Here is a 24,072-nt window from a genome sequence, read left to right as displayed (position 1 = left end):
AGCATTACATGTAGGAAGGGTAGATAACAAATGTTTTGCAAAGTTTGGTTGACAAAATTATTTGACTTGGGCTATGCAGAGTTGATCTTCAATTAATTTCAATGATTATAATACAATCACTCCTCACTATAACATCCAGTAACAACAGCAAAATATAAAAATTACACAAAATAAATCACAAATGCCTTTGTGTTGAATTGCACCATAATCTTTAATTTGAAATGTGGTCCTAGTTCACTTAATGGACCAATGAGCTACATACAATCTTAACATTCAAACATTATTTTTTTTTGTGTGTGGTAAACTTCTTCACTTTTCTTCAAAAAAAACAACCGAAGAAGCTTCTTGTGGATTTGTTTTTTGTGTGTGGACAGTGTAATAATAATATACTCATCATAATCATATAATTCGACACATTCAAAATGTTACCATTTATATTAAACTGCATGGAAATATCTGTACATGGAGGGGGTATCTACACTTCAAAGCTGCGTAACTCGACCCCTCTCCTACCCCTTTCTATCTCCCCCATTGCCCTTAACCCGACGACTACTGAATTTTCAAATTCCCATAGGCTTACTACAGAGACCTCCTGATTCCGACAGGCAATGGTTTAACTCTATAGGTGAATTTCTTTTGTGGGAATGAATGTAAAGCTAAGAGTATAGTTTTTTTATGCATTCTTTCTTTTGGTGAGCACAATTTGATTTCTAAAATTGAAACCTTATCAGAATGGATAATTACTTTTTTTTATCAATGATCATAACCAGTTTAATTTCACACATTTTTTTTGAGCCAACGTCTCCATTGAATAACATCTTGTGAAAAGTCAGTGTCATCATGGGGAATAATCTCAGTCCCATGTATTGATTTTCTTGTCGGGTTTTGAAGGGGTAGGAGGGGGTAATTACACTGCTTTGAAGGTTAACATGTTATAAAAATTCAAAAATTCTTTTTGCAAATGTTTACAAGTACACATACATTTTTTTAAAGCACATAACTTTACTTTACCGGGAGCATTAGTTTTTTTGTGGATTTTATAATATATTTTTTTGCATAATAATATAAGAAACAAATATTCATCTCTTTTCATAAGAATGTTACACGATTAGGATATTGTTATACATAAACAACGTACATATTCAGCATATTCAATGCAAATTTAATTGTGAAATGTGAACAACTTTGGTGCATGTACAAAAAAATTGTGCACCTCGTACATATACAAGCATGTCAAATTTTATCAAATGCCAACGTTCCATAGACGCACAAAAAGATGGCTTAAAGAGCGTTTCAATGCGAAATAAATCACAATGAACAAGAAGTGCCTTCCCACTTTCGTAGTACGTCCCGAAAACTCCTTACAAGAAATATCATAATTTCAACAACAAATAATGAAAAAGGACATTAAACAATTTAATACTGTGTTTGAACAACTACATGTACTACACATAGTGGCTTACAACTTTTTTTTTTGTCAGAATAGAAATATTGATATAGATATGAAATGAAAGAAGCTTGCAAATTACATGTACATCATACAGGGCTTTTAATGCAGCATGCTTTTAATATAAAGTGTTCATTATTTAAAGCAAAAGCCATCAATCTTTTCTACAATACATACCTTTTCATCCAAGAGAGTGTTATGTCATTTACCGTAAATGGGAAAACACACTAATAATAGATAATGATGGGGGGGGGGGGGGATTCTCTTTCATGAACCATTTTCTAACCAGTATTCATACTTCTTGCTATCGTAGAGGGAATTTACATGGCGTTTTGCATGTATTTGCTGTTGCTATATAGGATACGCCTCTGGCAAAAATGTAGTATTTTGAAGCTGAATCGTAATTACCCTGATGTTACCAACACACTTGAACAAATAAGAAGTGAAAGAAAGAAAAAAAAATGCTGTCCCAAAATTGTCTTCAATATCATATATGTCCATGTATCAAAATACTTGTACATATCTTTTGAGAGTAACCAATAAGTTTGAAGTGTTAGAGCTGAAATTTTGCAAATAACATGTGTCAATAGCATAAACTACTTTTTTCCCCTAAAGTTTACAAATTCAGTTACAGAACTGCCTACTTGATTTCCATTATTCATAATTAAAACAACAAAGTTAAAGGCATGCTCTTGCATCAAACGAGAACACAAAAACTGGACCCTTAAACTTCTCAGGTAAAAAAAAAATTGTTCTAGAAGTTTGACAAAATCAATAAAAAGTTAAACGCAAAGCTGCTGCAAAAGATACAATGATGAATAGTCTGTGAAATTAGCTAATTTTAATAATAGCAAAACAAATGGTGAGTTTTCTCAACAATCAAAAACAAAATAAAACTTGTTTCATCATTCATCAAAAAATAAGTCTTCACATATTTGTTCTGCAGTAGATCTACATTTGATAAGCAATTTGTTGTAAAGCAAGCATTCAATATCAAGAAATTACAAATACAACAACATGTAAAATTGTAGATTGGAACATTCACATCGACATGGATATATTTTGCTGTATTTCTATGAGAAGCAACATATAATCAAATATCTAGATTCACACGTAGTATTACAGTATAGATCTACCTTCCATGAGGCCAACTCGCCTATTCTTTTTCAATTTAATCACACTGAATGCCATTAGATAATCCAAGGATTGTAATTCTTGTCAAATACATATTATGGTATTAAATCAGGTCAATTGTACATAAAGAAAGATGGGGGGGGGGGGGGTAAATCAGTTTTTACCTTGGGTAGATACAGGTTTGTGTAGAAAGATCTTTTACAAGCCTTATCTTCTTGACTCAGTTTTCTGATTTAAGGATTTTAAAACTTATTTTCCTTTTTTTAAATTTCAAGCATCAAATGCAGTATAGTCACAAAACAAAAATGGTTGCCGTATGTGCAGCACATTTTGCCCTTTCTACTTGTGTATCTGGTATATTTTTTAGGGCTCTGAATCGAAAGGTATTGTGGAATAACTTCAACAGAAGGGTTAAAATCAACCTCATGTTAATTCTTACATCAAAATACAGCAACTTCTCTTTGCCCTTTGGTCCTGTTTTGTGATTAGAAGCTAACCATTTGGTCCATTTCACATCCTAAATAAAAACCAGAAGTTTTGCAAGCACACATCTTACCCTACATCTCATGAAAACGTGAGAGAAAGCCAAACTGCCTAATACTATAACAAATAATGCCTACATCTATATGGTACATATTTTTATGGGCTTCTTTTTTAAACTTAAAAAATATCTTTCTGATTTTTAAAGTTAAGTAGGAGGGACTAATGAATTTGAATAAGATCCTTAAATTCTTCTCTGTAGCTCAAACAATGCATCCATATGACACTCTAAGCAAGAAAAGAGAACTTGTCTCATTGTATTCTTACATGTAGTCATACATGCAAAGAACTTTGACTACAAGATCTATTATCAATATTGAGCTGTGCATAGCTTAAAAACAGAGTGCCTCCGCTTGAAGGTATAACACTGGACTTCCACCTTAAAAAAACAGAAGACAAATATAACATTGGAGGAAGTTGATATCTTGCATTATCAAGCCCATTCCCTCTTTCTGTTTAAATCATGTCCAGAATTGAGAAAGGGCTAAATAACCCCATGTCCCTCGGATAGGACCTAGAGCCATTGGTGGATGACAAATATTCACGGTTTCTATACTATCCCACAAAAAATAAACAACCTCGTTTCTTACACTGCTAAATACACATGGGTCCAATTAAAATAAACACATTTATAGCACCACAACACTCACTTTATATCAACATTTCAATGGACATTGCAGGGTTCAGGTGCTATATTTTCTTATATCAATGTAGTTGGTATCACATATTTATAGACAGAGAAATATATTACAAATGATACAAAATGACCAAATAAATGACTTGCCACATAAGTCCCTGCGTTCACTTGATGTGTTTTTGTCCTTCATAGGAACATTAGGGGGCGACAAAATATCTTTCTCTTCATGCGAGTATCTTCACGTACCTTGGGAAGTTTATCAAAGCTATTTTAATTACCATGAGACATGATAGAACAACGGTGATAGGACTACAAGAGTTTGCAATACCAATGGCCTGTGAAAGACCACACGGTGCCCTTGTATTTTGTGTATTGACAAAGAGTTCACATACCTGGGGGGGGGGGGGGGGGGGGGTGTTTCACAAAGACTCCAAGTCAAACTTAACTCTAAGTTGGACTTAAACATTATGGAGAGCCATTTGTAGCCTTCAAATAAAATATATCCAAATGCAAAAATTCAAGTAATGCAAGTAATTAAAACTTTTCATAAATTCCACATCAAGAACATGGAATCTCCTTGATAATAGAAAATATGAATAATTTGAATCAACATTTTAAGCATTTTAAAATAAGTTACACAAAATATTTTCAAAGACGTAACGGCTTTCCAGAAAGTCCAACTTAGGATCTTTGTGAAACACCCCCTAGGATTATATTCTGAAAACTTCCATGTTGTGGAAAACAAAGTTAATTGTCAAAACTGACTGAAATTGTGCAGAATTAACACTAATCATCAGTGCGTGCACAGATGTCCCTTTGAAATTTATGCGAATCCAGCCTTCTTTGTGCAGATATTAACCACACACAATAATCATTGTTTTCAGAATACCACTCAATTCCAACTATGTACGCAAGAGATAGGAGACTGTAAACTTGCGATTGATTGGAGGACTTAAGATTAATTTGGATCAATCGCAACTCAATGTAAGGCAGGGCCTAGGGTGAAAGTAAAGATGGATAATTACCCTTTTTGGGGGGAGTAACGCCATGTACAACACAGGGTGCTAAAGTTAAAAAGAAGCACATCACACAAGTTCACTTGGTGATATCTCTAATATCTACCTTTCAACTGACATTTACTGTGATATCCCAATAACGTGAGAACCATTACACCGACACTGAGTGATGCAGCTGGAGTGATCCCAGTGAACAAAGATAGTTGATACAAAACAATGCGTTACGACACAAAGGTCCTCCACACTTACGCAAACAAAGCAAACATAACTCTGGACAAGCCCCCGAAAGGATACACCCATCAACATTTGATATTAAATAAGCTTTGATAAATTTCTCAACTTATATTTGGATACACCCATAGAAATATGATATTAAATAAGCTTTCATAAATTTCTCAACTTATATTTTTTTTCTTTCGTAATCCAAGTTCTATACACCCTTCAACCCTACCTGACCAACAAAGTGCATTCACATTTACACTGGTTTGCTCCGGGCCCAAAGCAAGAAGTGCGTTATTCCAAACAAACCGATGGCACGTCCCCATGGACACCTTGTTTGTAAAACCGGACGGCTCCCCTGTGTAGACAGACCCTGTCGTGTTTTTTCTTGGTCACAAAATGTCTTTCAATCAAGACGTGGGTTTAGGAAAGAGTCTCAGACTGACTGTGTCCGTCTTGGTTTGTGGGTTGTTCTTCATTCCATGACTTTGGAGATGAAGTCTAAGAACCTCTTTGCATACTGTTCAGGTTTGACGGAGGATATTTCAGCACCAGCCTACCAAGGAAAAAGAGAGGGAAGAACCAAGGGTACATTCAATGAAAAATATAAATCTATTATGCAGTGTAATTCAATGAGACAGGGCAAACAAAGAAATAGTATACAAATAATACACAGCAGTGAGGGCTTTAGTAAGAATTACCTACACAAGGTACCTACAGTCCAACATGCTCGAAGAGACGGCACTAGATGATGATGATGAGTCAATAAAAAGGAAACACATATTCAAGCCGCAATATCTAAGGAACCATATAAAATTCCTGAAATATATTATAATGGTTTGATGGGTGATGGTGCTCATACTTACTGTTCATCAAAATGCCATCATGGATGAGTAAGCATTGGCCACTTTTTGAAAAGTATGTCAAAATCACTTTTGTCCAAGATAAGGACGAATCGGAATGGTGTTCAGGAGTTCTTTTAATTTTGTGAGAAGACATTTGATTACAATGGAGATTTTGCAACCAAACTTGAGGTAACTCGATAGATCTGGGTGTCGGAATTAAAGGCAATGTGATGGGATTATAAATGTGAATTTCTTTGACATGTTTGAATTGAATTGAATTTGGACCCCTTTTATAAAACTCTATAACAAGTGTCACATTTCTATCACAAATTTGCTCTCAGCCAATCAAAACCAACAATGTCAGTAGCTTACAACAGTTACTGCAAGTTCCAATGATTCGTATCTGCATGGAACACCTTGGAACAACCTTAACAGTTTAAAAGTGATTCCCGGCAACTTATTGTGGTTTTTAGTGTCACATATATTTTGTATTCCAATAATTCATACTATAACCGAGGTAGTACTCACTCCATGTTTGACTGTCTTCGCAGCCTGTGCAGCCTTCTTCTTAGCACCCCAGTGGGTGAGGATATCAATTAGCGCCATGAAATAGATCAATTTCCTAGGGCATCCTGTAAAAAAAAAAGGAGAGGAAAATTGGTGTGCTGAATATTTCATTGTATGTATGATAGAATAATGACATTGCTTTGGCCTTGTCTGTACCAGAAGAATATACAAATTACAAAATACGATGAAAAAATCCAACATAAATAAAAACATATGGAGCAAAATTGTGCTAATAGTGATTCGAATATGAGCTTGCATTATGCTCATTTGTCCAAGCAACTCACAAAATCCAGGTTTACTGCAAAAAGAATAGCCCTCAATGCCTACTGCAGAATGATTCACACTGTATCTTTATCTGAAGTGAGTATATTTTTGTTAAGGGCTCCACTTCAAATGATCAAGTAAGTAAAATATTCTTTAAAGCATAGACTTACTCTCATATCCTTTCACAGCATAGACATCAATGCTGGGGTCGTACTCCTCGATCATGACATGCCTTGTCCTGGGCGTGAGGACGGGGCTATCGGGAGGGGTGAGGCACTCGCCGCTGCCAGAGTCTTCCCCTTCCTCTTCGATGACTGCATCCCCGTTCTCCTGGCTGGCCGTCTCTGCATCGTCCTCCTCCCTGTCCTGCTCGTACTTGTCCATGTCATGGATGCCCACCAGGAGACTGTAGTCCATGATCTTCTGCTCTGACAGGAACTGCAGGAAAGAAACAGAATGATTTATTTAATTTATTTCATTTAATGGAATTGAAATGAACTATATGGATGCCCACTAAGAGACTGTAGTCCATAATCTTCTGCTCTGACAGGAACTGCAGTCAACAAACAGAATCATTTATTTCTATTTTCTATTTAAAGAGAAAGTTGAGTTCTGGGAAGAGGTAAAAAATAATTTGTGAGCATTATCATTTTATTATGCAAGTGTGGAAGTACATCGGATAAAAAAATGTTCCATAAAAAGCATGGCTCTTCAAATGCCTTAATGCTCGAAATATGGCATATAACATCATATAAATCGGGACAAATTTTTACGCCACATGTTCTTGTAGTCCCATATACATCTTTCTGCTTACAGTGCTTGTAACTTGACCAAGACTGGGCCAAATTTCTCATCATTTTGATGATTCCAGAACCTTGCAGTACACACCAATGCTTATGCTAGATGACCAACCTTTTCTGATCGATTCCACAACATTTTGGTCACAATGCAATCGCATGACCAGACCACAACTTTATCTTTAAAGAGGGACTGCACTACTTGTAGCTTCTTGCGTCCTCTATACAGCAAACAATGCCTAAGCGGTGACCGTCGATCCCCATGTTCCTCTTTTTCTTATGTTAATTGAGAGCTGATTTGATGAAATAACCACCTGCCAGTGACCATGCAGGGAGGTCTCACCCCTTCTGGCCAAACTAGTGCAGATAGGCTTTAATGGAATTTAAATGAACTTTACTTCCATCACCATCACATTATATACAAAGATAAAAATTACATGCAACTGACATAAACCATCAAAAATCAAAGAAAATATAAAGAAAGTATGAACCATGACACAAATGGAAAATGGTGAATCTGTAGAAGCCAAGAAGGCTTGACAATTGCATTCTGAATTTTAAATGTAAAATGCTACAAATCATGTTCCTGAGCAGGATGGGCAAATCTTTATGTACAATCCAAGAGTCCAAGTCTCTTGCAGAAGTGAATGCAGTTCATTAAGGAGAAATTTGTAGCAAAGGCTGACATTAAACTTACACACTGGCAATACACAATCACATTCACAATCCTTTTCATAAAGGTGGCAGGGACTTTTATATATATGCTTCCTAATGATACTTCAATTGTCTTATATGCTCAATTTCATGGCTGACATATTATTGCAAACTAGAAATAAGTTTTGTTTTAGTTGTCTATGTTTCTGTTCCTCGATTGATCAGCATTTTTTTAAATTCCCAAATGAGAAAAGGTCCTGTGCAAATATTAAAATTTTCTCAAAAAGTGGCATATAAAAGCCTTGGATGTTTAGAATGCTTGATTCAAGCTCTAAACGTTGAGTTCTTGGTGGAGTAACAGGGGATTGAAAAGACTGTTTGTTACAAAAAGGTGCCAACAGCACAGCAAGAATTCATCTAGAATGACAGATCAAACATTTATGATCATATTTACATCTGTATGATCTGACTAGTTTGCTAAGGATTTCATCCTTGTTCTGTTGTCATACAATTATCACAATATTTTCACTAAGGAATCTCATTTTACCGTCATTGTCCTTGATTGATTCCTTTAATCATTTATGGCAACCATGGGTTGGATTCCATACAAAGAGTCTATAAATCCCTTCATACTTACATCCGTGTCTGACTTGAGTTTGTTAAGGATTTTATCCTTGGTCTGTTGTCCTACGATTATCACAATATAATCACGCAGGAATCTCATATTACCTTCATTGTCTTTGATTTATTTATTTAATCATTTATGGCAACCATTGCTTGGTGTGGCTGCCTTCAAAAATCTTTATATGAAGGAGTTTCGTCTACCAATACAATGCCCAACTGTTGATATTCACAAGGTCGATGAACATTAACACTGGAAACAATTTGCTAAAGTCCAACAAATTTCTATTTCTTCATTACATCCTGATGCAGTGACAGTTGGATTCCATACAAAGAGTGTATAAATCCCTTGATACTTACATCCGTGTCTGACTTGAGTTTGATAAGGATTTGATCCTTGGTCTGTTGTCCTACGATTATCCTTCTGTTGCCACTCAGGAAGTCAATGTCCTTGTAGGTGGGAAGATCTTTGGCCTGTCAGGAAGGAATACAAACAGGATGTCACACAATACCGTTTGATCTTAAAGAGAAGCTCCACAACTAGACAGGCAAAATTAGTTGTGTCAAGCGATTGATAGAGGGTTGATTTGTGAGGATAGAAGCCCTTTTGCAGGTTCAAAGTATGCCCTGACATATATACAGTTAAAAAATCTGCATTGCTCAAAATGGCAAAAGTAGGATTTTCCCTAGGTCCACTACCGGTATGCAGAATGTGTATTATTTACGCTTCCTAAGTCTAATTTTGCATAAGTCAAACTATTTGTTGTGGTCTCAACAGATTCGACTTATGCAGGTTTAACTGTATTAACCCTGTTTGGAACCCTTGTCGAATGAGAATTTACCCTTGGTGCATAGTTTTTCTGAAATCAGCCGACCCTTGATACCGGCTTGGACCATGGTTGTACATTATTATCCCTCAAGGCAATCCAGGCTTAGCAGAAATGAAATTTGTGATTTTAGAAAGTTTTGATTGTGTTAGAATGAATTAATGCATACTTCCCAGAAATCACATCATGATATAAGCCAGTGTCTTTCCAGTGTCATTCCACAGAATATATATGAGTAAATGAAATTTGTGACTTTAAAATGTTTTGATTGTGTTCGTCGGAAGGAATGCATACTTAAAAGATTTCACATCATGATATAGGTCAGTGTAATATTTTGGAGTCATAAAAAGTGTAGTAAGCAAAATGTTTACAATCTTTCAATGATTTTCTCAAAGAGATTAATTGCAACTCGTCACATGTTTTGATACGTACCTTTTCTTTGTCGCTGGCTTGCCTGTCGATGAGGGAGCCCTTCAAGTCGTATTTTCTGTGGATGGGTAGCGTGTGACCGAATATACTCCTCATGATGACCATGTACGTCTCGGCTCCGTCTACCGTTAACCTGTACATGCCCAAGTACTGTGGTAACAACGTCTCGCCATGCTTCTCAACTATGTACTGTGATGGATAGCGAAGAGAAAATACATTTAAATTTAAAGGGAGTGTAGCTTGGTGAATACTGGTTAACGCCGTCTACGTCTTCTTTTGCACGTATAGTAAACGAATGGTCTTGATTAATGGTAGTCAGCGACTTAATCTCTACATGGTCAGCTTTGGCGAAACAGACGATTGGCCCTAAGTCAGGCCACAGGAAAGGCATGTAGTCTTGTCAGGCTACACTCCCTTTCAGTAAATAGTGTTCCATTGGTAATGAATACAAAATGGCTTGTGATTGATGATTGTGGCATAGATTGCATATTATAAAATAAAGTGAATAGGAACAGAAATGCTCTGTCCTGATTGTTTAATCTCATAGAATTATGAAGGCCGTTTTTGTTTCCTTTATTCATGTTCATCTAAACGTAAAAGGTTCTATTTATTTCTGTGGTAAACATGTTGAACCCTCTTGTTCCTCTTCAACCATTGCTCTAAAGGTAGGATATCTGTTCATTTTAACGAATGAAACAGGTTTTGATTCGTATTCTTCTTCCTTCTTTTTTATATATGCCATTTTGAGCTTATTTGACATTGATTAAGCAAATCTTGATATCACTAGAAAACATAATCTGGGTCTTGTTATATAAAGAGTTGCAGTTGATCCAAACCAGTCGCAAGTGTACATAGTTGCTATTGATATCAATCACAAATAAGTTATGATTACGGCAAGTTCTTGTTTAGGTTGTTACTGAATTACTGTATGTAAATGTACAATTTATGACTTTATTTCATTTATTTTCTTGTATTTTACTATAAATATGACATTAATCTCCAGACTTTTGCCATGTTTTTTTTTTAATATAATAAAACTGAAATTTAATTGAATTGAAAAAGAAGAAAAACATGTTTCAAACCTGGTGGTATGGTGGCAGAATGTTATGCATGAGTTCAACCTCTTCTTTGGATATCGTCTTGACGACAAACTTGCCTTCGCTGGACCGGAGAAACTTTGCACCGCTCTTACCCGCAGAGTCATCGTAGATCGGCGATGAACATACAAAGGAATTCTGTGATTGTGATAAAACAAAGGTTTTATGATATACAGAAATCAAGAAATAAAGGTAGAATACTGTGACAGTGTTTCTTAAAGCTACCTTTTTTTCAGGAAGAATTTTCTTATGTACAGTTAACAGCTAGATTATTCAATAATAGTTATGCAAAAACCAAAACAATATTTATTTGGAATTTGCATTTTTTGCAAACTACGCCTTCTTCCTGTCTGGTGTACAATTCCATAATTTTCATGCTCAAAACACCATTTCCTCTGGTATTTCCTGTCTTCACTGTAAACAGTCGTGTACAGAAACAACAAGCTTCAAAACAACAAGGAAGTCCAAAACTTACGATCCTCTTTGTCTATTGGACATGGCAAAAAAAATTCTAGAACCATCTCCTTGAATTCCATTTGTGTCTATTTCTCACATGAGGCTAGTGCATGTAATAAAAACAATGACTGAAAACAAAAGCTTAGTTTCTATGATAGCCATGTCTCATCTTTCATACTGTTTGTTACATGTAGATCCTCTTGAAAGAAAACAAAGAAAGATGAGAGATGTTTTGATATTGCCCACATGCATATATTTAATACACACTTGTATCTTGTCTGTATGAAGCCAGAGGAGCATTAAAGGGAGTGTAGCATGACAAGACTTTGTGTCTTTCCTGTGGCCTGACTCGGGGGCAATCAGGTATAATAGGACTACGGACAACGCGACCGCAGTATTCACGTGCGTGCAACATCGCGAATGCTAGCGCGTTGACCGTTAATCAAGTCCATTCGTTTACGTGCAGTTGTCCAAAAGAAGTCGTATTTAGCCAGTATTTGCCATGCTACAACCCCTTTAACTTTAATTTTCCTCCATCAAACATAACATATTATTGAAAAGTTTCCATACCAGATATTCATGGTCTGTGATACTGAAGAGAGTTCTGAGATTTCTGAAGACCTGCGGGCAGTACTCCTTGAACTTGAAATGACTTGGCAAATTTTCCCTGTCAAAAAAGCAAAGAGATGAAAGTGAAGGAAAGATACAGGTAGAAAATTCCAGGAAATTTGATTCATTGAATATTTATGTTCTATTTTTACCTGACTGCTAAGAGTAAGAGGCATACAGTACAGTCCTTGTAAATAAGCAAATACACGACCGCTGGCTGGGCGGTGGGGGTGGGGGGGTCTACTTCCCAGGTGCCCTTGTGGTCTAAAACCTGAGAGAGATGGGGGGGGGGGGCACAGAACATAATAATTCAAATGTAGAGGTGTCGTGGTCTAGTGGATAACTCAGTGGACTGTGGATCACATGGTTTGCTGTTCCAAGCCTGCCATGACACTAATGTCCTTTGGCAAGATATTAAACCTACATTTGTCACACGTGACCCAGGTGAGGTAAATAGGTACTTGGCAGGAATTCACTCCTTGGAACGCTAGAGCATCATAACGACAGCCGTGCTAAAGCCGGAGTATTAATTGTGGAGCGCCAGGAGTGTAAAATCTGACAGACCGAGCGCAATACAAGAACCCACAATTATTATTATTAATATGGCTCATGGGGGTGAACAGAACTACAAACATGTTCATGTACAGTAAATGTATGCCATATCATAATTAAAAGGGTGACAAGGGCCAGGTGCCCCCCCCCCACCCGTCCCCCGTCCCCCTCCCCCAACATGTACAATACATGTATCTACCATTGCCCTTGTACCATGTAGTACGTGAATGTACCATAAGCAGTAGGCTCCATCAAGAAGAGGATGTACAGGTACCGTAAATCTTTTTTTTTTTCTTTCCCGGCCCCCAAAACAGGGGTGCGTCTTATACGCAGAGATTTACGGTACATTTACTCACTTGTTGAAGAGATGGTTGTCAATCTTGATCTTGCCGTTGGCTTTGAAGTCATCTGGCATCAACATGACAGGAATGCTTACATGGCTCAGCTCACTGATCTACATTGGATAAATCAAAGAAATAAGAAGAGACATTTTAGAAAAGAAAAAGAAAAACTTCTAGAGGCAGTCAAGAAGAATGTAAAAACAATCAACATTGTTTTGTACTCAAGAAAATGTTGAATTGCCATTCTAAATATTATGCTTTTTTTCTCTGCTCGGTGCAGGTGTATGTGCTTGCAAATGTGACATGTCTACTTTCATATATACTGTATAATCGTGTACAATTACACCTTTTGAAGAAGCACCTACAGTTGTATAACATTAAACTTTACTATTATTATTGCTGTAACTGTCACTATCTACATGTATGAGTCACTATAATAAATATCAACTTGTTATATTTTCATGAGTGAAAAGTTTGTTCAATGTTTTATGTCCCATAGAGAACAACAATCACACAGATACCCAGTACACTTTGCAAAATTACAATATGTACATGTAGGTGATACCATCATTTACATGTAAAAGAAAAAGAACAATATTTGTAGCACTAAAAGAATAACATAAATTGCTATTATTTTGAAGAAGAAAGCTGATTCTTTTAACACTTTGCAATAATCTATTTTGTTGATCAGGAACAACATCATGACGATTCTTTGTCTTCCATACTTCGATACAACACCATTAAACCAGGAAATAAGCAACACAGGAGGATGTTGGAGCCTTGGAGGCACCTAGGTCTTTTCCTGTTTATACCCCGGATTGGTGTTTCAAAATATCAAATCCTTTTGATTCTTTACTGGTCTTTGAAAACATGAAACCTTTTCCCCTTCTTCTACATGTAGTGTTTAGTAAAAAATGGAACCTTTCACTTCTTTATAGTTTGTATACGGTATACTTTACATACATGTAAGTTAAAAGAAATGTGAAAGGTTTCACAGTTCACCCACAGTTGGTCTTTAAAATACATGTACACTGTACCAAAACCTTTATCTTTTTTTCTTACACACAAGTCTTCTTCTCCCTTCTTTTACTGGTCTTTAAAATACAAAACCTTTCTCTTTTCTTCTTAATTGGTCTTTGAAGTACATGTATGAAACCTTTCCCTTTTTTATTCAACATTATGAAACCTCTTCACCCCTCTTCTACAATAGTCTTCTAACTTATGAAACCTTTCTCTTCTCTTCTTAACAGGTCTTTCAAAATATGAAACCTTTTCTATTTTTTTTCTTCTCTCCTCTCGTACATGTACCCTGGGCTTTCTAAATGAGTAAATATGAAAGCTTTGAACTCTTCTCATCTCCTCTTACTGTAGTCTTTGAAATCATGAAACCTTTCTCCTCTCTTCAAACGCCCGAACCTCCTCCCTTGTAACTGCTCTTTAGAAATATGCCACTCTTCTCTTCTTTTCTTTTCAAACACATGAATTATATCAAATCTTTTTTTTCTCTCCTAACACACTGGTCATTAAAAAGAATCAAACCCTTTATATTCTCTTGTCATCAACACACGACTCTTCAACATATGAAATATTTCTCTCTGCCCTAGCACACTGGTCTTTCAAATACAAAACGTTTTCTTTTCATCGACCAGATCTTTTGAGACAACTCTCTTTACTCTTTTGTATCAGTGACATAGAGGAGAAGAAGATAATGATTTCAATTTCAGTAGTCAACATGTTTACGAGTATGATAGGTTATAATGAAAATGAAACCATTTAAAACTCTTTGTGACTATAATACTGGATCTCATTATATCATGAACACAAATGTATCTATAGCTCGTAGGTTTCATTACGTTTCTTTTGACACTTACTGCATAGCCCTTTCACTATCATAACTGCTCAAGGTAAATCATACTCTTTGTATACCAGTAATGTCTTCAAGTGCAAATAAAACTCTTTGAATTACAGGCCTATAAATCTTTGACCCCTTGAAATGAACCTACACTGTATGGAAGTTAAAACGTAATTGGTTATTTGAAAGCAAATAACAATTCCGCAACTGTCTATTTATACAACAGGCTTGTGGTTAATAATTTATATTATAATTTATTTTTGCAATAAATTTTGCTGTGGATTACATGTATGACGTGGATATTAGTAATACACATATACATGTAAATGTACATGTAAGTCAAAATATTATTGGTACAAATACAATGCATGTGTATGCCTACATGCCTATGCCATCAGGCAAAGATACACAATGTACATTGTACATGTACATGTATATTGTACACCCCCCCCCCAAAAAAAAAAGGATACAAATACATGTACATTTTGTAGAAATGTACACATGCAGATTTTGTTTGTTTGTTAAATAAAATAATCCTGATATTGTCCTAGAATGATGTACAGTACATGTACATATACATGTACACATGTAGGTCACTCAATCTGATTTGCCGTCAATCTTAATTAAGAGGTTGGGAGCTGACATGTCAATCAAGTATACAGCTTTGAGGTTTGTTAATCAGTGAAACCAATGCATTCCAAAGCAGTGACTCTTTGACACATCATTCCTGTAAATGCTATTGAATTAAATGTACATGTATGTAAATGTATATCATGCATGTTTAGTTGTTGACAGGAGACATTAAGTCAATGACAATGTATCAAATTTCCCTATTAAATCCATGTGTAACAGCACCATTTTTACACCAAGTTTACATTTGTATTGACTTCATGGTTTCTTAACATTTAAAGTGTACATGTACACACATCACATGTAAATACTGTTGGCATGAATATATGTACAATGTACATGTACACGTAAATACAGTTCAAAACATGCACAGCGCATCTCAACATTTACTCGTTATTTGACACCTTGAAAAAATAATTGTTCACTGCTCTCTTAATCTTTGTTCTCACTGCTTTATAATTAATATATACCGGTACATGTACATGTACATGTATGCAGGCCTACTATACATCTGTAGTGCTGTATACGGTAAATCTAATAATATGGATGGCAGGGTCATCATGAAGGCTGGCCTACATGGTCTCTGTGAGATTAACTCCATAATGTAAATGGCCCTCAACAAAAGAGATGAACAGTTTAATACATGTAAATCAAATTCATACCCCTTGTAAATTTGATGTTTTTGTTTGTTTTTTGTATTAACTCAAGAATAGGAAGGTACATGTAGACTACATGTAGTTGAATTAGGGCATTTGTTGAATACCGGTATTTTCAGATGTAGATGTAGATGTACATGTACATGTATATTATGTCACATTCTCAAGAAACATAAATCGGGACAACTCAATTTTTCACTATTAAACTTAATTTTTTAAACAAAATTTGGTAAGGGCATGAATAATTTAGTTACTAACTGTATGATACAGCATATGCATATACTGTATGTTTCTTCCTAGAATTAGTTGTGAACTGTGGTGCAGAATTGTACTATGTAGGCCTGCATTGTATTTTACATGTACATGTATGTGTACGTACACTCTATGATGGGAGGGGGGGGGGGGGGGGGGGGCTTTCAAATATAAATAAAGCTGCCACTTTTTGGTTTTGATGTAACAAACAATACTAATAATGTTGTTCAACAGCACAGTAAATGTAAAAATTTATGATATACTTGTAAACTTTTTGAAATTACTGTTTGAAGTCAATTGTCTGGACTACTAATTACCTGTTCGAACACATGACATGTACATGTACATCATACATTCACATGTTTGTATAAGGTATTGCATAGAAGAGGTGGTCATTTACTGCAGCTGTACATAAATCTAATAATAGATACCATACTGTGGGTTCGCTCCTACTCATCGTGTATCATCGGAATCATCCCTGTAGCATGGCCTACATGTACAATGTACAAGTAGACGAACACCCACCTTCTTCGCTTGATTCACATATTTAACAGATGAGTGGTTCACACTAATAATAACAGCTCTCTAGCCAGACAAAAAGATGTGCTTCACTGATGCCTTATGCTTGCAACACATGTGTAGTCTCAATCTAGAAACTTCATCACTACAATGTAGTTCACATTGTCAGTACACATTCTACATTTGTACATGTACACAATAAGGCTGCGAGGGGTAGTCGAATGCTCGAGTACCCGCACGGTTGACAACTACTCGGGTACGATTTCTCGTACCCGAATATTCGGCCGCAAAAAAAAAAAATAAATAAATAAATTTTAAAAAAAATGTCCAGGCCCACGCTTACCCGTGCCAAGGAGAGCGGCGGTTGCTGGCATGGTACCGTCGGTAAAAATGTTTCCCAACTCAAGTACTGTCAAACTCACCTTTCAGAAACTGGGCCCAAATGTTCAGATTTCTGTTTGGACTTGGAGGAAAATGGATTATTCTGCCATCTTTGGTTTTTAAAACAGCATTGTTTACTATTATTATTCTTATAAATCGGCACCTTCTACTGCAACTCAAAGTAAAATTGCATGCGTTTTCGGCGAGGGACCTGGGAAACTGCCGAGTGGTATGGTAGTGGCAAAAAAAACTCAAAAAAACTCAAAAATTTAAAAAAAAATTAAAAAATTAAAAAAAACTCAAAAAAATTATAAAAAAACATGGCGTCCGAATATTTGAGTATTCGCTTGTGAGCCTGGGAGTGTACTCGGGTACCTCATTACACTGTTGTGCACAGCCTTAGTACACAATATACAAATGTACATGTACATGTATGTACTGATAACTACTGTACATGTACATAAACATGTACACACGTTATTGTACAGTGAGAAAGATATATGTTTAGTATTATAATTTCTTTCTTTTTTACATGGTTACGAAGTACATGTACATGTACATTTACACTGTATACAATGACATGATACAAAATGTAATAAAAACATCAATGAGATTTTAAAAATAAATATTGTTTATGTGCATCAAAAGATACAATGTACATGTACATGTACATGTAACTGCTTTTCAATGAAAACAATAAGAATTCTACAAACAAAATAACGAATCATTAAAATAGAGAGATACTGGTACACGTATGTACATGTGTACATGTAACTTTTGGAGGAAGAACAACAACATACACGTGCATGTACATTTGTACATGTACGTATATACATGTACCAGTGTCACCACTGGCCAATACAATCTTGGTTCCCATAACCTTTTTGATCTGATGATTCTGCAAATATTTTCAAAGGTACAATGTGAAAAAGAATTCCTGAAATCAACAAAAATGTTGCTATCTAATGTAATATCATCAATACTGCTTGGTGCTTACTTGTTTACAACCAGAGTCCACAAAAGTCTGAAATTTGAGACTACAATGGATGTATAATCTGCCATTCATTTATTGATGATATTTCATAATCTGGAAAAGTGATTAAGACCTTGGCATTTTTGTTCCCTGAATCCACTCCACTTCTCATTATCTCACATCACTGTGCAATTATCAAGAGGTCGGTTATACAATGTACAACTGTACGTGTACAGTACTGTATGTACAGTTCATAATATAACTCACATACACATACAATGTACATGTACATGTACAGTGTATACATGTACAAATGTACAATTGTATGCATCTATACATTCAAAAATTCAAATTCATGTTCATAGGAATTTTTGTTTTGTTTTTCTTTCTCAATAGGTTATTTATCACTTTCCATGTCCCTGACATGTTACCATTCAAATTTTTTGTTCATGTAGCACCAAGAATGCTCAGTGAAGTAAACAATGTAGCCCAGCAACTTGTTCCCCGACTGCTCATATTGTAAACAACTCGCATTCTTTTTTCTGTAAACCTATACATGAAAGTGCTTAAAATGAGCAGTCGGGGAACAAGTACATGTAGGCTGGGCTACATTGTTTACTTCACTGAGCATTCTTGGTGCTACATGAACAAATGTACAATTGTATGCATATATATGTACAAATGTACAATTGTATGTACAGGTTTCTATACAGTGTACATTTGCATGTACATGTTGAGACTTAATCATCTTTTTTCGTACATCATGTACCGGTATATGCATGTGAGGATTTACATGTAACTAGTTTTTTGTCAAGAAAGTTGACATACCAGGTATTATTAGTATTCTATATTCTTCTACTTGCCCTTGCCCCTCCCACATCCAAGCATCCTATTATCAAGTATGTTTCATACTCTCACATGCTACTATGCTCACATACTACATGCTCTCATATTTTGTTCTTTTCTTAGTTTTATACTTCACGGTTTCAGTTTAACTCCTAGACATTTTATGCAATAGTTTTTAAGCCAGACTGAGTACTGGTAATGCGATTGCATCGTGAAAGAAAAGGTGTGGAATGGATCAGAAAAGTTGATCATATAGCATGCAAGTAATGGTGTGTAATGCAAGGTTCTGGAGTCATCAAAATCATCATAAATTTGGCAGAGTCTTGGTAAAGGTAACAATCACTTACACAGAAAGATGTATATGGGACAACACACACGGTGTCGGGGCTAGTACTACCCTTATTTCCTTATCTTTCTATTCTCATTACTCAGCCAGTATACATTTTCTTCCAAAATTGTTTGGCACATGACATTTATTTGTAATCTTGAACATTGAGTGTAAGTTTCGTTAGATTCTGTGAGAATTCATTTTCTTTTTTTACCAGAACTCAAGTTTATCTTTAATTCCTCATGCTAATGTTCAGTATCGTGTCATGACCTAGTGTCATCATAGATATTAATATGCTTTCCTCCTTGTGATTTGTTTTTGTTAGCTGGTTTGTTTATGAAATGTTATACATTTTAATTACCTTCATGCTATATTTTGCAGGTCTTCTGGGTGCACCAGTTGGTCGGGAAGAGGGACCATTACGGTTACAGTGATTTAGTTTGCTTTCCTCTTCCCCGGCAGGCGGCAGCCGACTGATGCACTCAGAGGACCTCCAGGAAGATTGTGTATTTATAATTGACATTCTCTTAATGTTTGTTTACCTACATTTACATTGTTATATTTTTTGTGAATTGCTGAATAAATAATAATAAAATAATAAATAATTAATGTTTAACAATATTTTCAAATGTTCTTTTATGATCCACTCATGAAAATCGTGATAAATCGCTGTGATTACTGTCAGAAAAAAAGGTTCGTTGAGTTTGGACTTTGGAAATGATGGTGTTCTTAAAATTGGTAAATGAAATTATAGAGGAAAATCAGGAAATAAGGAAGAACATTGATGAAGGAAGTGATAGATATATTTGGAAAATGAATTTATTTTTATATTTTCTATGCTTTTCTATTGTAAATCACATGTACACACTGTAAGCTATTATGATCAGGAACAAAAAGAAGGGAAGCAAATAGCTATCACTCCAGTATCAATTTTTTTATGAGAAGAAAGGAGAGTCCACTAGCAAACTCTGAAGCCAGGGTGCAAGGTTTATTGGGTGCAAGAAGGAGTGAATCCGAACACATTTAAAGCTTTGTTTACGTTTTTAAAGAAAACAACACTGTACAAAAATCACCAGAATTCATTAAAAAATTAGCACTTCAGTGACAACTTATAATACCTAAATAGCAACAATAACAATCAACTCAACTCACACATGTTGGACAAAATTTGAAAATTTAAATCTAAAATTTATTTTCATTCTTGGCGACGAGTCGCTTCGTATTTGATTGAATCGGAAGATCGGAGCGACACCCTTGCACCTGTGATCGGTATCGGCAAAAATAATCGGCGAAAAAAGTCGGCAGAATTTTTTTTTTTTTAAATGATGAAAATGTTCAAGTTTTTGGTTATCAAATGCCAAAAAAATTCATGGCTGGGATTATTTTGTCATTTGGAGTTGTTGTAGACCATGTTTGTTGATATTTAGGACCTTTTTCATGACTTTGAAATCAATAATATTGTTCTAAGAGAAGAGGCAAAACATGCGGGCCGCCATCTTGGATTAATCAGTTTTTTCTAACTCCACTGTAAATATCTAGTAATCTACGTTCAAACTGTAAATGCGTTGTTTTGCCTGTTTAGACTTTTGGCCTGTTTTGACTTTTGGATTTTATAATGAACGAAGCCAGGAATTTCAGGGCATGCCGATTGCAGCTATTTCAGTGTCTGATTCAAGTTCTATGGATTTTATATTTACTCAAGGCAAGTGGAATCCCGTGGAGTTTTTGGTAAGTATAGCAAGCCTGCAAGGTCTTAGAATCTAACTCTTATCTTTCATACTTGTGTCGCTAGGCCTATTTTATAAAACAAATAACGCACTTGACCAGGAATCGGTAATGTGTATGTGATGCAGTGACGGATTATCTGCCAATAACTTTTCCATTAGTTCTAACACGCAAAATAACTAAAATTTAAATTTGTCAAAAATGTATGAGTTTGACTCGTGATGGTCTTTTCGTTTTAGAGGCCCTGTAATAATAAACTTTCCAATCTCTATAATATATTTTGTGCCCATGAAGAGTAAAGACACGTCACTAGGGAGAAAAAACAGACATAACAGAACGGGAGAGTATCCGTCTCTAAGTCACAATCCACTATCAAAATTGCCAATTTGAGATTCACATAAAATATATTCATGTAGCTGTTGTGATTTCATAGAGTCATATTTCAAAAATTCAGTAGACTACTTTCTTAAATTCTTATTATTCAATTATTGGTCCAATTTAATTCAAACTTTCCCCATTTTGGTTTTTCTGCGGTCATACAAATTGACTTATTACCAGTGAGCATCGTCCGCATAAACAAGGATATCCTCGTAAGTGCGAACAAATCGCATCGCATCGTGGGTTTCAAGTTCCCGATCCGCGCGCTGGCAATGCAAAAAAACGAATTCCGCATAATAAAATACCCCCCAGTTCACCGTCTACTTTTATGGGTTGTCCGTCTTCCTGAGGATTTATTGCTCAAATGTGAAAGTCTCAGTACAAAGTCAATATGAAATGCATCAAGAAAATCATAGCGGAATCCGTTTTTCGCATTTCCAACGTTCGGATCGGAAATCATTTTTACTGATGCGTCTGTTCACGTTTATGAAGACGATACTCGTTTCTGCGGACAACCATTATTCTTTGACCAGCACCCCTACTGATTACAAGGGTTGAATACAGGATAGCCCTTAAATTTAAGACTACAGTGTGGAGCGAATTGTGGTTTCCTATTTCAGGTTAATGCAGAGCTACCAATAGGGTGTCTGATCGCCCACCTGATGTTGTGTGCTAAAATCCTTCCCATAGAGATTGCACGCATCCCTACATGTATGCAATCTACATGTACATGTATGCAATCTACATGCATTGCGCGATCATGCAAAATTGGTCAATGATCATTTTATGAACAAATTGAAATTCAAACCTTTATTACTCGTGATCCTGAAGGTGAAACTCAATGAGGTGTCATATGAAAGAGCAGGTTTTTCTCCATATTCCCCAAAGGGGCGCACCCCCAAAATTCTAAAAATATCTTGGTCAAAACAGCGATTTAAATGTTGTTTGCATCCTAGCTTCAAAACTTGCCACTTTCCTGAACCGCGCCCCCCCCCCCCCCAGTCTTATGTCCAGCTACCGCTAGACATAAGGAAAATATCTATGCACTTATTTTTTCGCTAGCCCCAAGAGATCACTCGCCCCAACAGTTTAAAAATACCCTTCCCCCTATTTGTTGGATCAGCTAATGAGGGAGGCATGCACTCCGCTCAGTCCACACCATAGTTACATCGCGTAATAACTGCACATAAATATGCATTCAGACCGCGTATGAATGAAACCGGAAGTCAATGCACGTTAGTGAATGAAGGTATGGCTAGCAGATTGCGCTCTGGTGAAAAATGGTGAAAAACGATCCCAAATTGAAGATTGACAAATCGTCCAGACACCTTTACAGTAATACCAAGTGTCACACATTTCGAGAGTCTGAAAACGCTCTCACACATGACGCGCACGCGCGATTTAAAAAAAACGCTTATTAACGATATGTACGTGTGTTATACCCTAGCCTGCGCGCTGAGTAATGGAAATGTCACGCATAGCTGATCTTTGAACTTGGCGTCTCTTCTCTGGTTAATGCAGAGAGGGTTTTTAATATCACCCTTCTCAGATTTACAAACTTAGATACGGAAATCACACAACCATTTATAATAATCATCATAAGTCCTGACCATAGCTCATGCAATCACGCTCATCATGATGACAACAGTCAACACTCCTCAGGAAAAAAAATACACAGGGGCTCAGGGCGAATTAGTCCCCGAAATGCCCAAAAAGGCAAAAGGCAAAAAAAAAACCCGAAAGTCATAAAAGAGCCCCCCAAAAAATTGCATAGGGGTCTAGAGTTCATTGCAAAACAAATAAAGAGTGTTATTTTTATACAAGCAAGCTTGAAAAGAAGCCCCCAAAAGTATTTTTTCCCCCTGACACTCACTGACTCAGTCCTGGGCTGGAGGCTGGAGTTTTGAGAGCGAAACCTGACCTCCGTCTCCGAGAGCTGATGCTCAGCTCAGCTCTGCAAACTACAAAATATTTTTGGTAGATCTGGTAGATCTAGTGCAGTGTGATGTGTTATTGTGTTTCAACAACACAAAGTGAACTTTCAACATCATCTAAAATGGTAACGTTAATTTATAAAGATGCTGATTTTCTCACCGAATGGTTAATCCCCCACATCAATACACTGAGGAGTGGCTCACTCGCCCGAAATAGCTTCACTTTCTGCGAAACGGCCTTTATATGCTTCGTTTTCATGTTCTTTCCCGACGGTTGATGGGACGACATTCTGAATGATCTCCTCCGACTGACACCCTGAAGAAGAATAATGAGAGTCCTGGATACTCGTAAATCTTAAAATTATGATGTTAGGCTTTCATTTTCAGGTTCAACGCCCACAGAGAAATACATCGTCGCACAGGATTTGCTCGCTCTAAAAAGTAATAGGGCCTACACACATTTGGTACGCGTTTACCGTGTACAGAAATGAATCCGATACACAAAATCCGTAAAATGGGTACTTCGTGAATGTTTACATTTTCTAC

At 36.1% G+C, this 24,072-nt stretch overlaps 1 protein-coding gene across 1 annotated transcript; it reads right to left on the bottom strand.

Moving 5' to 3' along the window:
• Positions 1-5,193: 5,193 nt before the first annotated feature.
• On the bottom strand, positions 5,194-23,996 carry LOC115919933 (phosphatidylinositol 5-phosphate 4-kinase type-2 alpha-like). The gene is made up of 9 exons (XM_030974653.1): positions 23,687-23,996; positions 13,068-13,165; positions 12,121-12,217; positions 11,080-11,232; positions 10,001-10,186; positions 9,102-9,215; positions 6,840-7,107; positions 6,367-6,470; positions 5,194-5,549 (listed from the first exon to the last, which is right to left on the bottom strand). The coding sequence occupies exons 1-9, from the start codon at positions 23,813-23,815 to the stop codon at positions 5,469-5,471; spliced, it is 1,230 nt and encodes a 409-aa protein (XP_030830513.1). The 5' UTR covers positions 23,816-23,996; the 3' UTR covers positions 5,194-5,468.
• Between the last annotated feature and the right edge of the window lie 76 nt (positions 23,997-24,072).

This window comes from Strongylocentrotus purpuratus, unplaced genomic scaffold (genome assembly GCF_000002235.5).
Source record: "Strongylocentrotus purpuratus isolate Spur 01 unplaced genomic scaffold, Spur_5.0 spur5_contig_866, whole genome shotgun sequence".
Lineage (NCBI taxonomy): Eukaryota > Metazoa > Echinodermata > Echinoidea > Camarodonta > Strongylocentrotidae > Strongylocentrotus > Strongylocentrotus purpuratus.
This window is presented reverse-complemented; position numbering and strand designations above follow the sequence as displayed.

What these genes read in the sequence shown, in the direction of transcription:
- LOC115919933 (XM_030974653.1), bottom strand. Translation starts at nt 23,815, where the DNA reads ATGTCGTCCCATCAACCGTCGGGAAAGAACATGAAAACGAAGCATATA. An exon ending in TCACAGACCATGAATATCTG is followed by an intron (nt 11,233 to 12,120) that starts GTATGGAAACTT and finishes TCACAATCACAG; the next exon opens with AATTCCTTTGTATGTTCATC. An exon ending in CGAAGACAGTCAAACATGGA is followed by an intron (nt 5,550 to 6,366) that starts GTGAGTACTACC and finishes TTTCCTTGGTAG; the next exon opens with GCTGGTGCTGAAATATCCTC.